At 38.7% G+C, this 15,466-nt stretch overlaps 1 protein-coding gene across 4 annotated transcripts in view; it reads left to right on the top strand.

The window, feature by feature from the left end:
• Positions 1-15,466, top strand: part of SSBP2 (single stranded DNA binding protein 2) — a 139,510-nt gene that overhangs the window by 31,122 nt on the left and 92,922 nt on the right. For 3 of the 4 annotated variants that reach the window (XM_063423888.1, XM_063423889.1, XM_063423890.1), the window contains exons 2-4: positions 1,328-1,400; positions 5,485-5,546; positions 7,159-7,243. In XM_063423888.1, the coding sequence (XP_063279958.1) occupies positions 1,328-1,400; positions 5,485-5,546; positions 7,159-7,243 (220 nt within the window). Of the gene's footprint in view, positions 1-1,193; positions 1,401-5,484; positions 5,547-7,158; positions 7,244-15,466 lie in introns of those variants that run through there. The other variant, XM_063423887.1, reaches the window with a different exon arrangement.

Below are 15,466 nucleotides of genomic sequence, written 5' to 3'. Positions count from 1 at the left end.
GGCTGTGCTGGATCACTCTGCAGGTCCTGAGAGGAGGCACAGATCTCGCTGGGCATTGAAGTCTTGTGCTGTCAGTGGGGGCATCAAGGTGCCCTGTTTGCCAAAGCTCTGAGTCGATGGCAGATCCATGGGGGTGCTGTAACCCCCCGCAGCAAACCTGGGGTTTGTGCGGTTTCACTTTCCTTACGGGGCAGGAAGGATGTGATCACACAAACCCTTTTATCTGGACTGCGGGCTTGATGTTTGAATAAGAACAAGAAAGGGACTCTCATAAGACAAATGAGGTGCTTTAAAGCATTGCTGGGTATTTAGGATGTATTGGCTGTGGCAGAAAAGCGTTTCTTCTCTGTCTTTTACATCTGTCTTAGATTTAGTCTACAACATTTATTGCTTAAAATTTGCATGGTAGTTGAACTGGGAAGAATTAAGTCAACTCTTAAGAGATCCTCTCTCCCCACAGTACTTACAGAGTTCAAACTAAAACTAGTCACATGTTTAAATTATATATATTTAATTTGAGAAAAAAACTACATCTTTGCTTTTGAAGTTGGACAGAGGGTAAAGTAACATGTGTATGTATTGCATGTACAAAGTACAAACAACTAGTGAGAACCATTTTTGGGGAAGGCCTCTCTGAGATTTTAGAATTTTGTACTTGATGGATCACTGCAATAATTACTGCTCCATCAGAGCCATGATGACAGGGGTCACACAGAACATGGCATGGGGTTTTGAACAGGAAGACAGATCCTGTCCCTGTCCTATTTGTGTAGTTATTATCTACAGGGTTTTTGAAAATGGATAGTAAGAATGTTTCAAATAAGAATAGTTGTATATCACTAGGTGCATTCAAATACATTTTACTTCTTAGAAATAGCACAGGTAGCAAATATATAAAACATGTCTTCTCCTTCTTCTCCTTCTTCTCCTCCTTCTCCTCCTTCTCCTCCTTCTCCTCCTTCTCCTCCTTCTCCTCCTTCTCCTCCTCCTCCTCCTCCTCTTTACAGTAAGCATGCTTGCTCAGAGCAGCGCTGGGTCACTTGTTAGCTCACTGGGCCCTTGTCCAAATATTACAAATGTTGACATTAAGTAATTTGGGGGCTTAATAATGTTTTAATTCCTGACTATTTAAACACCTCTGGTCAAATTGTCCTACATGTCTAGTTGAAAAATTCTGGTAAAGGTAGTAGACTTAGCAAGTTCAGTGCATGGTGGTTTGTGCAAGGCACTGGGGCGTACCTCAAACTTGTGATAGTCCTTTACTTCTGAAGAAGAGGAGCAAACAAATGCACAATAATAAATGTTGTCGTTTCTGTTTATTTTTCAGATTAGCACTGTACGTATATGAATATCTGCTCCATGTAGGAGCCCAGAAATCAGCCCAGACATTTTTATCAGAGGTGAGTTTTTTTCCTTCCATGGGCCTGCAAGTGAAATAAATATGATTTGGTCTGGAATATAAGCAGTGAGAATCTTGGATATCAGTTTGCCTCAATCCACAGTTCCTAATCCTCTGAACCCCAGTTTGGCATGTCGTTTTACATGATTTTGTGTAACCCACACAAATGGGGTTTGTTATCCCCATTCTACAACGGGGAAGATTAATCCATTTTCTCTAATACGTGGACATGTTGGAGAACACTTCAATGGTACTCAGTATTGATGACCTTTTAACTTACTATTGATATCTCCAATTGTGAATGATGGGCCCTTCTAAATATATTTTACATCCCACTGTCATACACTATTAGTTCTCCTTCTCTGAAGCACTGCTGATCTCTCTGTGCTCTCACCATGCTTTTAGCCACTTCACTTCTTTTCATCTGTTGAATCAATGATGGCCACAACCACTAGATCCTGCTTTTTTAAACACTTCCAACTGCTAACGGAATTTTTACCTTTACACAGTAGTTTTGGGGTTTTTTTAGGAGTCTTTTCAAACACTTCATGTGCATCTTTTGAGGGTTGAAGTAAATTATGTCTCCTCAGCATTTTACTTTTGCCCTAGGATATAAATGTATGCTGAACACATTGAAGTCTTTTGAGTTTATTATTGTTTTTAATCTTTGACAACAACATATAAGATAATAACAATAATAATAACAACAATAGTGTAGTAGTAGTAGGAATAGGAATAGTGAGCAGAATTTGAGAAAAAATAGGCAAGATATTGTCCTAGGAAAATTTGCTGCTTGAACTGATCCTCCTCCAAAAGTTAATAAAATTATTATGTTGGGGATGACATTTTGAAGATGGAAGAGGCAAAAATGAAAATCCAGAGGGTTGTTTGTGATGTTTACACAAAACTGACAAAACAGAGATAAGGAAAAAGAGTAGAATTGTAGCAGGATCGGATTTTGTTTATAGCAAAGCATGTTTTTGACAATTGTTTTATTTCTGTGGTAAAGCATTGGATAAATAAGAGATAAAATAAAAAATAAGAGATAAAATAATGTAGAGTATCATCTTGGCTTTTCCAGAAAGCCAAGAAAACAGCTGTCATTTATAAATAATGCATCGCACAAGGTAAATTTTGTTTATCTTTGTTTTTATGGTGTATTTGCAAAAGGAACAGTTGGCAGAAGCATAGCTGGTGTGACATCTGGATTTCCTGAAAATATTAAATACAGTGTCTTGAAACTCAGCTTTTAAAACTAATTGAGTCTTGAGTTACAGAGAAGCTCTCAGGTCTGAACAATGAAACATAAGCTTATATCAAATCTTCAAAATTAAGACTTGTACTCATCAAGAGATGGTCAACAGTGGTCAGGGACAATTAACAGTGCATAGAGTGGGTATGAGGTATGAGCTGTGGGTTTTCTTCCCTCACTAATTAGCAGCTCAGGAGGGTAAATGTGCTGACAGTTCTTGTGAATAGTTTGGTGAGGGCTGCACTGGATGCTCTCTCAGTTTGGGTGGGTTTCCTTTTAAAGTTGAACAATTCAGGGTAACTCTAAAGCTGAGTGTTGGGGCTTAAAAGAAGAGCACGCAGAGACTGAGCTGTAGGGCAGCCGGTGGTGTTTGAAGGTGAAGGTCTCTCTCTCACACATCTGCCAGGGACTGTGGCTCAGAGGACTGGAACCAAATTAAAGGCAAATAGAAAGAAGTTGGATATCCATGAGTCCACTGTGATACTCTGTAACTTAGGGTTGTCCTGAGCATCCCTGTGTTTTTGTCATGCTTTATGTCTAGTTTGACTTTTGTATGCTTCCCTTGAAGAGCTGATCCTTATCCCACATATCTTCTATCCTGGAAGTCAAATTTCCAGCCTTGAATAATTCCATTAGCCTGGCTAGACCAGGTTGGTGGGCATCCCAGTTAATCATTCCCTGGCTACGAGCTTTACCAGTACCTTTGCCAATCAATGAAGATTTTTTTTTTCTGTAAATAATTATTCTTGATAAGTCTCATTGATCAGACAGACAACATCTGCCATGTTAGACGTAAGTATGGATATTTTGAAAAAACAAAACAAAAATTCTTGAAAAGAGTCCCAAACTTCCACATTCCCTTTAGTTTCCTTCTCCCAATCAGTTTCTCAGGATGACGTATGTCCCAAGACTCACAAGAGACCTGAACTGGGTAATTTCCTCACCAGGCCCTGCTTTGAAGAAAACAATCACTGCTTAAACATAATGTGGGTGTTCTTCACAAACATAATTTTTACCCCTAAGTGAACTATATTTCTGCTTCAGGAACCCCTTTTTCATTTTGGTTGTACAATGCATCTCTTCATTATGTTATTTTGAACCTTCTCAGAGGTACTGTGTGTTCCTGATTATTAATACAAGTACATTCCCTAGGGCACATGAGGAACAGCTGTGCCTCAGAGAAGTATATTTGAAGAGTGTGTAGTACCTTTGTAGTGGCTTTGGCTTTCAAATGTTCATCACTTTTTTCTGCCAGCACTTAAGCAGGAACTTAGTAAAATATGTTTTTGGTGTATTAACTACTGTGACAGGGATATTGGTTTTCATTCTGCCAGCTTTATCAACTCAAGTGATAGGCTCAAGGTTATCTTTTATAAACAATTAAAAATAACAAAATTATTTTTGAATAGTTGTGTTTATATAATACATCAAAATTGCATCAGGTTTTTTTCATGTTTGAGATTTTTGTATATGGATTTTCATATAAGTCCAAACAACATTTTTAGGTGTATGAGCTATATATTCTGCTATTGACAAAACTTGTATATGTTTAAATTTCCCAAGAACTGGATGTGGAAATGAAGTGGGAGTTCAGAATCTTAAGTCTCTGAAAAATGCTGGTTTTAGGAAGGCCCCTGGCAGTATGAATACTGTATCTACTTTTAATATTAAGCTTTTATGTACTTATATGTATATGTATGTATATGTGCATGTGTGTGTATATGTGTGTGTATATGTGTATGTGTATGTATATGTATATATCTAATTCCTTTCATAAAGTCTGTTTAAGCATTTAATTAAAATAACCTTCTTGTCTGCCATTCCTTCTGTCTCAAGAGAAAAATATGGTTTGTACTTTTAACAACTCCTTTTTTAACAGTTTGACAGGAAATGATGCCGTGTATTGTTGTAACTGGAGGAATTTGCAGTGCACACAGTGCCTTAGATCCACCAAGTTCTGACATGAGACATTCATCTGGACAGTGTTGTGTGGACTTTATTAAAGCCCAAACTATTGATTTTGGATTTCAGGACAAGCTACTGACTGCCATTGAAAAGATGGTTGTGAGATTATAGTTGAGGTACAATGTTTGGGAAGTTTTGCAGAGGGACAGATGCTGTTGCTGTGATTGGTGTTGTCTGATGGGTTCCCTGATCAACAGCAAATGTTTGAATTCAGGAACTGAGAGTTCTTAATCTGCATTTCCTTTGAAAACAGCATCAAACAAAGCCAGTTTCCTTGGTGGGAAGGAAGTCCCAGGCAGTACAAGTGTTGAGGAGAGCTTGTCAGCTAGCCAGCTTGTCAGCTGTACATTTTCCCTGGGTGGTGGGAGCTGGGTTATGGCAGTGGTGCTGCCTTGCTTTTGCCACATTACTTGTGACTGAAGCACTCCTTGAGGATTATAAAACACTGTTGGCCCTGGCTGTGGGGGGAAGAGTGCCACCTGCTGAATCCACAGCATCAGTCCTGTCCAAATGGGAAAAGATTACAGGTTTAAGGGTACTTTATAATCACTTTTTTAATCATGCAAATTTGATCTTAAAATAATACACAATATATGCCAACTTTTAAAAACCCCAAAGAATAAAATTCTAAATTATGCTTCCCTAGCATAAGAAGAGCTAATTTTAAGTATCAGCTATATCAATAAATGAGAGATTTATTGGAAATGTAAAAAAGTAAATAAATAGGGCATCCAAATTGATGACCATAAAGAGTCTCATAACCATGAAATCTTCTCTTCCTCATCCTTTTTCTATCTGAATTACGTAATGCTTTTTAGTCACAATGATCACAAGAACGTACATCTCTGTTTTTATCACTTTGTTTTAGATAAGATGGGAAAAAAACATCACACTGGGGGAGCCCCCAGGATTCTTGCATTCCTGGTGGTGGTAAGTACCAGTTTTCTTCTGATTTTTTTAGAATATGTTGATGGCCAGTGCCAACTGCTGGAGGAGATTCGGGTGAACACTGTAAAAAGAACAAGAGGATCAGGATTAAGAAACATTCTCTTGTTAGGGAATAAAATAACAGAAAATTAGATACAGAAAAGGAAATAGCATAAAAATATACTGGATATTGGATACAGAAAAAAAGAAAATGTGCGTAGAGTATTGATAAGAAAGGAGGTGGCCTGGCTTTCCTTCTTCACCACCTTCTAACACATTTTGCAGATAAGGGATCATTCTACATATTGTAAATACTTTCATTTGGAAAGAAAATGCAGTAAATAGAGAGACCCTGTGTAGATGTGAGCTTGCTCAGCTTGCAGTCCATAGCTGTGTGCGTAGAATTCCCCAGGGGAGAAGAGTGTTCATAGGCACTGCTGTGTAGCTGTGGTATTTATTCATTATTCTAATATATTGAACAAGCCTGTGTTTGAAGGAATGCAGAAGTGCAGAGAATATGCCCAGCTGTTAGGAGTACAGGAATTCACAGGTTTTGAAACAGTCCCATTTAAACCCAAGTGATTTCCACAGCTGCATGGGAAGTGGGGTATCCTTCTTTGACCATTCATTCACAGCTTCTTCTGTGTGATGGAAGCCTGGCAAGAATGTGTCCCTATTATCTCTAATGTCTGCATTATACTTGATTGTCTGCAGCAGAGTGTTCAAATTGTCCATAAATCCCTATTATGGTGCTAGATTAAGTTGCAGAGGACTAAGTCTAAACCAGTAAAAAACTGCAATGAAACTCCAACAAATTTTATTATCAAATACATTATTAATTCATTCTAGCGTACACTCAGTTTCATTCCAGAAACTTTGTGGTAGAACTGATTGGTATATAATTCTAGTTGAAGGAGTTTGTGGGGGAAGACCAATGGGATGATTTGCCATAATACCCTTCCTTTCACTCCTTATGACCTCAGAACGTGCCCATCCGTTTTCTGTGCTTGCCCAGGCACCACATCCTCAGGGAGCTTTGCATTAAGCTAGACTGGACATTTGTCCACAGAAGCTGTGGCTGCCCCATCTCTGGAAGAGCCCATGGCCAGGGGGCTCAGGGTAAACTGGGATAGTGGAAGGTGGTGGAGGCTGGATGGGCTCAAAAATCTTTCCAGTCCAGATAATGCTGTGATTCCATGAAACTTGACCATGGAAGGATTCCCAGGTTTCTCTCTAGTTTCTTTTTTTTTTTTTTTTTATATTATTAGGAATTAATTCCTTCCCATACTTTGTGGAAGTCATTTGAGCAGTTGCCAGAGCGATAAGATTAAACCCACAGTAATATTTGTTGTACATATTAGACCAGATTCTTGGTGTGTAATGCAGTGGTATTAAAGGAGTACAGCACTGCTTGCCTCAGAGTTCAGGTGGCAGGACTTGGTTCCTCAGATGATTTACAGATCTAAATTCTTCCTTAGAGGTGAGTGTTCCCATCCTTTGTAGAGAAAGTGACGTTCCTGTATAGGAGCATCCATGTGGGGTGTGTGTATGCCATAAAATGCACATGAACGTCACAGTGACACTCTCACCATCCCTGTAACCTCTTCCCTTGCAGTGTGTTCTGGGATCTCTACTGTGCAGCTCCAGAAAGACGAGAAACATGTGAACACTCGAGTGAAGCAAAAGCTTTTCATGACTACGTAAGTGTTGTGTGTCTTTACCATGGCTTCATTATTTGTAAGTATGAATGTGATAGAGAAGTATTTCTGCACTGCAGTGGCTCAAAAACACAGGTATTGGTCATATGTAACTCTCAGTTTTCTGGGGATACCTTAGAATTAGGAGTTCTAATTCCTTAATTGCTAGCACAATATGAGTGACTCCTGGAAGCTGTCTAAGAGATCAATATTCTGTCCCATGTGTTAATGCAGAATAAAGAGTGTCCTTCTGTCCCCCATGCCGTGGACTCATCAGGCTGGTCAGAAAGGCACGGACAGACGGAAGCATGGATGTGACCGACCCAAACATCTGTGCTCTGTCAGTACTAAAGGAAAGACCGTTCTGTAGATGATCTTTGGCTTCTGTCAGGACCACCCTGGCTGAAATTAGGGTGGTTCATATATTTTTGTATCCTGAAGTAACCTGAAGATTTTTCATCCTAATAAACAATTAGGCATCAAAAAATAAGTTAAATGTAAAATCAGCTGGTCCAAGACAACAGGAGCAATAAAGGACAGAAGTTTCACAACAGTTTTTGCTGCCTTTGAGACTTAGTTCACAACACAACAGGGAGGGTCATGAGTGAGAGTTCTCACAATACAATGGTGAAACCTTTTTTCTTGAGTCTTTTCCAAGTCTGTCTCATAAAGAGTGTCTATTTATGAATGTGCCAAAAAATATTTCTATGGATAAAACCGGAATTAGACTGCCTTAGCCCAGCATCTTACAAACACAGATCAGGAACAGCAGAAATGACTCAGCAAAGCGACCATTTTCCACTTTCTGTTGTCAAAATCTGGTAATGGCTTGGCATCCTACAGTGTGTGAGTTAATGGTGATCTTGCCTTATTTGCAGTAAACAACTCCTTAGACTTGATGGTGAATGCACCATCAGCACAGTCAGAGATGTCCAGCATCTTTCACCAGTGTCTCTTTTAACACCCTGTAGTGGTGGTTAAATTGTGAGGGTGGCTGGTTAAGGAGCTTGGACAATGTTGCACAGTCATGTCCAGGCTATGCTGACCACTAAACATAATTAATAAATGAAATAGTTATGAGAGAGAGGAACAAAGTTTAAGGACATTTTGTACCCACAGAGTTGTTAAGGTCAGCCAACTTAGTAAGGCCCATTCCTCAAATTAAAAATGAAGTATCTCTTGCAAGTAGAATAGCTGTGGTAATTTTGTCCTAATCTGTTTTAAATATCAAATTGTTGGAAAAATAAAACATTTAGCAATTAGTATTAGCTGCTTGGTATTTTGGTTCCTTGTTATTAGAGGGAGGTTTAATTCCCCACTGAAGGAGCAGTTGTCACAGGAATAGTGTAAGACCGTGAGGAATGACATTAGATATTTAAATCTGGGGAGATCCAAAGCACAACAGCTGACTTTAGTGGGGGACATTGTGTTCTCAAAATAAAGTGTATGTAACAAAAGCCAAAAATCTGAAAAATGTAAATATTGTTGTGAAACAAGATTGTGAAACAAAATGATCAGCATGAGGAAATTTCAGTGAAAAAGCATTTGGCGTCTAAAAGGAGTCTTCAAACCTTTAAGCTCAGGAGAGTTTAACCACTCAGTAAGTTCACTGTTGAGTCTAAATTTAGATGTATACTAAGAATGTGAGTAGGTTAATCAAAGTATTTAGAAATATCCTTTAGCATGTCGATTAGCATTTCTAATTTCTACAGCATTTCTAATTTCTAAATTCTAATGGAATATTACATGGCCTTATTGCTCAGTTCCATCTTCATTTATGATTTGTATTGTCATAATTCAAGAAAAGTGAGAAAATGCAAGTTCTGTGTGTCCTAAAATTTTGTGATTGAATATTTAACTTATTGTATAAAGTTATGTTTGATGAAGATAAAATCATGGTATGATCCTATTTGCACATCAAGACAGGATGAACACTTATTTTAGAAACAATTTGATTTCTTTTAGAAATTAATTCACCTGGTGTTCATAAAACCTATTCTCTCAATATTTGAAGGTGGAAGGAAAAGCTTTGCATTTTTGTCACAGTTGGGATAAATTTATTTAATACCTCACAAGACTCACGATCCTCCTTGTTATCACTTAAGTTTTGCTTAGGGCAGTCTTCATCATGGTTTTTGTGTCTGGTATTTTAAGGTAGCATTGTAAGCTCATGTCAAAGAACAAGAAAATGGTTTTAGGATATAGGCAAGCAGATCTCACAGCAGAGGATGATGAACATGTAGTAAGTGAAATCTTGATCCACACAGTGCCTTGTCAATAGCTTGTCAAAATCCCAGTGTCAGTGGGGACCATCGGAAGCTGCTGCTGGATTCTGTCTCCTGTCGAGGCTGAGGGGCCTGGTAAATCAAAACTCTGCTGCCACATTGCAGGTCAAGTAGTAGAGCATTTGTAGCTGTTCTGTCATATCTGAAAACTGTTGTTGTACATACAAAACAGCACAGAAGACTTGTTTATTAATTCATACGAGCAATTCAGAATTTTTTATTAGGCATAGGTTCCACTTGACCTAAGAAAATCCATTCCTGCTTGAAGGGGCGCATGGTCTTGCTGCTACAGATACGGCAGCTGTAGCTGAGTGGGGTGTGTTTGGAGAGGAAATAATCTTGTCTTTGCTTTTATCAGAAAGAAAGAGAGAGAAAGGCTTAGGAATGCTTGATGGAGGAAAGCACTTGCAGATAATTTAATGATTTGGAAATATTGCTGCCTCACTCAACATAGCTGCAAGTCAGACAGGAACACCCAGGTTGACTCATAAAATGAATACACAAAAAGACTGAGTTTAAGTTTACTTAAAGTTTTATGTTATCTGAACTGCAACTGTAAGATTGATGCTGTTTGGTTTCACTCCCCCCTCAGACACTGCATTGTTGCTTGCAGCACTACAATGCTCATCTTACTAAAAATCCACTAAATAGAAAAGCAAAGCCCTATTCTGGCTTTATAAAGGAGATTTTCCATGCTCATCCTGACTTTAAGTATTTGCAGTTCCCCTGTATTTAAAATGGATTGTATGTTTATTTTCTATCAAGATTTGCCACTGGATATGTTTTCTTCTGAGTGAACAAGATTCTGAACTGATTAGGTACATTTTAATAATTTTTTGAGGCTTGAAAAGATGCATGTCATGAATGTGCATGTACTGGATCAGGGAGATAGATAGGTCCTGGCCTGGAAGTTTTGAGATGTATGATGCAGAATTAGAAATTGTTTCAGGTGACTCAGGAAAGAAAACTGTTGCTTGCTCATTCAGCCTGTTAATGCAGACATTTCAGTAGGAGTAGCTTAGTTTGAAAGATCCCCATTATTCTTTTCTGGGTACCTGTTACTTTACTTTTTCCTGGAGGAAAACCTCTGCACACTTTGAAGTCTTGTGAGAAATCGTGTACATGGATGGTCTGAGGCAAAATTCGGTCTTCAGTGTAGAATGTTTCTTCGCAGTGTCCTGAGGAGATCTGTTCACCTCTTTAGTTAAGAGCTTGTTTTTCCATGTTTTGAGATCTTCTGCTAAGAGAAGCAAGTTCCAACATGCATCTCTTTCCACTTCTTTCCAAGCTGAACACCGGGTCCAAAAAGAGAAATAAAACCTGGAGTTTTAGCAGCACCCCTTCTTCTGTTGGCCAAAAATGACCATCCTGCTCTTCCTCAGGCCTGGCCATTCATCCTCATCTCTGGGTTTGGAGAGCTGGCACCTGAAAATCCTTCCTTACAAGATGATTTCTGTACATAGCAGTTAAGAAATTTTTACTGTCCAGAAATTCCTGTGCTCCTGCTATCTCATGCTCCTGGCACTGGAAGTTTTTCCACATGGTGCTGGTGCAAAGAAGGGGTTCACTGTTTCTCACACGTAGCTGTATTAAAATCTTGATTATTTTATGGATAAGGTTTGATAAGTTCTTCTCCCCAGCTGTTTGAAAGATGACTTCCGGTATGGGCAAAGGTGTCTGGTTAGTGTTTGTGTCTCCCAGAAGAATTCCATGTAATGCACAGGATAACAAACTATTGTTTGGACACTCCTTGCCCCAGAGACTGAAAAGCCTCATGAGCTGGGTCCACATCCATTCTGCCCTGTTGGCACAGTTCAGTGCTGAGCTCTGTGACTGAGGGTTGTCGAGCACACCAAAGTCAATGCTGTCATCAGTTTTGTCCAGATTATTCCTTTTAAATGTCATAAGTATAGAAGTAAAATTTTCCCACATGTTACTGAGTGTTCAGACATTTGAGACAGCTGATCAATCTCTGTGCACCTCTCTTTAGAGAAGTTTGGTCTCTGCATTTATTTCTGTGTTTTATGGGGAGAGAAATTACTACTTCTCTGAACCTTCTCCCTTCAAGAAGCACTTGCACATCCTAAATGCCCCAAGTCCCCTTAATTAATCATTATCAATACTCAGTATTTGATGAGTTATGAATACTTTTATGTCTATTTTGGACTGCAGATTACCATGAAAAGCCTGTGAGACTCTTCTCCCACAAGGACTGTTTTGTTTCTGGTTTCATTTAAACTGCTGTCCTCCTTCTCTGCCTCTTGTGCATCAGGGATGAAGGAACTTGTTTTTGTTCTTGATTGCCTGACCCATCTATTGCTACTGCGACCTTCTGCAGGCAGCCTAGCCAGGGCAGCTTTTGCTTCTAGGTTTATTGCTGAAAATCGAATTCTAGGTCTGGTTTCCAGCTGTCAGGTTCTGTGGAGAATGCATGTTAAACTCTTTATGCTTAAAACAGAAGTTAAGAAAAAAAAGCTCCTCATCATCCTCATCCCCCCATAGAAAGGCAAAAGATGACAAATTATCCTGCTTTGCTCCAGGGCTTTTGTACCAGAGGCAATGCTGGAGATCTGAGTTACTTGTTAATTCCTTACCCAAATTCCAGAAAGTTCTGGAAGGCCCTTTGCATGTTTACTGATCATTGCTAAGTCAGTGATTTCACTCGTAGAATATGTTCTTCAGACAACTGATTAGTCTATTCTGTAGATGCTTCCTGTGTCCAGGTGGAGAACAGGTTATTTCTTAAGAGTAGAAGAAATTTATTAAATGGCTGTAGCATTTTTTTGGTAGTTAATAGGGAAGTGAAAAACATTTCCTCTCATACAGTCATTGTTAAAATTTATTCTTTAGTGTAAGTAGCATTCATATTTAATTTTGAATGAAGTGGATTTCTTTACTGCTCTTTTCATTCTGTGGAGATCATGTCTCACACTGTTCAGGTATATATGCGGTAAAATATGTTCTTAGATATGGAAGCCAGAAGAAAACCAAGAATTTGCATTTGCTTTGAAATTACATACCTGAACACATTAAGTAAATCACATGGTTAAAGATTGCACAACAATAAACAATTAATGAACCATATTTTTTGCAGAATGCTGTTTAGTGTGATCTCACAAGGTGGTGTATCCTTGACATTCTCGTGTGTGTAACCAAAAATGCTGTGAATGTGAAAAACTGGATAAATGTTAGGAATTCTTGTCCTTGGTGTAGGAGCACAGTTTCCTCTGCATGGCGGCCAGTGCTCACTGGGAGGTTTGGGCAGGACAGTGTGAGTCACCACCCGAGGGCCTTACATGGAATTTACACAAGCGAGGTGGGCTGCTTCAGTCTCCCAGCTCCTGAATTTTATTGCTCAGTAGCTGTTCATTAATGCAGTTGTTGGGTAAAAGATTAGTTAAAAGCATGCCCCAGCTCCCAAAGTCTGTAAACAATGTTGGCTGGTGTCAGGTGTTTATAAGTGAATATCAGAATATTGCACTGGAGCTTCAAGAGTATGAAAATTTGTTGGCTCACCAGAATTTTTTTTAAGTTGAGCAATTGGTACTTCCCTTGGATTGCAGAGACTCCTTTTGCAGGAAAATCAGGATTAATTTCCTGTTTCCTGCTAAGAAATCCCCCAGTTGAATTCTCGTTCTCACATTTTCACGAAGCGGGAAGATGAGCTTGTTCTGCTCATACTATCCTCCTTCATAATTCCTTCCCATAAATTAGTCAAAAATATAATGCTTGGATTAGAATTGCTCTGTGTCACAAATGTTAATTGTAAGCTCTGATACAAAAAAGTGTTGCTTCTTACAGCCAACATAATTTTTGTCTTTATAGAGGTAATTTCCCAGGTAATTTTGTGCATTGCTTCTCTTTTAATGTGAGAACTCAGCCACTTGTTTCACAGAGAACAAGCAGCATTTCCTCCCCAAAATTCCAATTGCTTTTATTTGAGTGAATATTTAATTTCCTTCGAATTTAGAAGTAAAATGGTTAATTAGTTTGAGCTCAGTGGAAGCCTCAGACAGGATAAGGAAGCAGCATTTCCCCAAAGGTAATTTAGATCCTCTTTCATGGTTCCCAGAGGGAGGCAGTGGACACATTTTTTTCTTTTTCCTCTTTTCTAACAACCATTTTAGCTTCACTTCCATTGAAAACAATGGGAGATAACAGCCATTTTAATGAGGGCAGGCTTTGGGAACATTCTATGTGAAAAAATAGTGTTTATTGAGATTGGAGCACCAAAAAGAGATGTATACACTGTATGCAGAACCATGCCAAATTTATTAAATTGGATAAAAGTTGGTTTTCTTTTGCTTGGAGGAGAGGAGGGGGATATGAAGCCTCAGGAAGTTAAGGGAGAAGTGAATGGTTGAAGGGATAATGTGGTATTCACAGGTGAGGTAGAGGCTGAAAGACAAAGGGAAGTGACTGAAATGCTCAGGCTGCTTCACAGCCTTCTCGAGTAGCTTATTTTTTTTCAAAAAACACAGATAAAATCTGGTTATAAGTTTGTTTTTTTCTTTAATGTTGATAGACAGACTGTTAACTTACTAGATAACTTCAGTTCATGATAGGTGTCTCCATGGATTTATTTCTCTGTGTTCTGAAGTCAGAGGCTTTCTTTATAATTAAAACAAAGCTGACGTCTTTCTGCTCTAAAGTTGGGACATGTGTCATTGCCTGGAAGAAGGCTCCACAGGAAATTTATGACCAGTTCAATGGAAGTCCCAGGGTACTGAAATTTCTTTTCCTGTGTGGTTGTCCTGATGGACAACTAACTTCAGCTGTTTCTCAGAGTAATGTTGTTAAATGTATCCTGTGTAAAATATCTTGCAATTGAATGAACTCTGCTCATTCAAATTTTAATTTTTTCATTTGCTCTAATGGATTATTTATGCTGCCATAGTGAAGGCTGTATTACAGTTTAAATTTTAAACTTTATCATTTGGAGTAAACTCAAAATCAAGGTTTCAGAGAAGAGAGGATATTTTTTCTTTTACAAATGAAAGCACTTATGCATATACACACTTCATGGGGTGTGTTTAATAATCTAGTAATTCAATATACAGAAGTGTAAACCATCTAGATCTTAGACACTGCCTCGAAAGTTGTAGAAACTTTGTTTACTTTGAACTTATTTCACCTTTAAGAGTGGGAAGAGACAGCCTACTGTAAGTTTAAGTAGCATTGAGAAATACCCTATTTCCAAACTTTAGTTTTAGTAGTTGTATTTAAAAACATTTTGTCACTGTTGACATATAGATCATCCTTACTCATGGCAGAGTGCACACAGTATGTTTTTCCAGAACTCCAGAACATCACTAAAGGAGGTCGAGTTGTAGCTTAGTAACACTGGGAATGCTAAATGGACTAAGTCTGAATTTAGAGTTTGATATTTTCTGGCATTAATATTTAACACAGATTGTACATAATGCCTTACATCAATAGAGTGCTGCACAAACCTTTGATCAATAAGAAGCAAGTGTTGTGTTAAGCCTTGCCAGGGCCTGCTACCTCTGCAAACTCTTCCTTCCCCTCGTGCTCTTCCTCCTGATGGTTCATCTTCCATACCAGAGTCCCTCCTGATGCTTCTGGTTCATGGATCTGCACTGAGCAGTCCCACTTTAGGTGGTCAGATCTCCTTGGGCTGAGGACAGGGGTGTTGTGTGGCTCTTGCACTGCTGCCGTTTTGTTTTTTTTTTCTTTTCTGTGTTCTCTGTATTTTTTGCACATACATTTGTAGCTCTGTAGCTTATTGTATTAGTAGCTAGTTTTCCCAGTAATTTTCCATGCCCTTTCCTTAGGTAGAAAGAAAAAACAAATTCCAGAACTACAAGCCCCAGAGAGTACAAGGCCCCAGTGCTATCTTAGTTCTTCCTTGCTACTAAGATTGAAAACAGCTCTTCAAGATACATTTCATGGACAAAGTACAGCTAGTACCAAGGGAGGG

Source organism: Prinia subflava, chromosome Z (genome assembly GCF_021018805.1).
Source record: "Prinia subflava isolate CZ2003 ecotype Zambia chromosome Z, Cam_Psub_1.2, whole genome shotgun sequence".
Classification (NCBI taxonomy): Eukaryota; Metazoa; Chordata; class Aves; order Passeriformes; family Cisticolidae; genus Prinia; species Prinia subflava.
The sequence above is the reverse complement of the archived record's forward strand: the minus strand, read 5'-3'. Positions and strand labels throughout refer to the sequence as shown.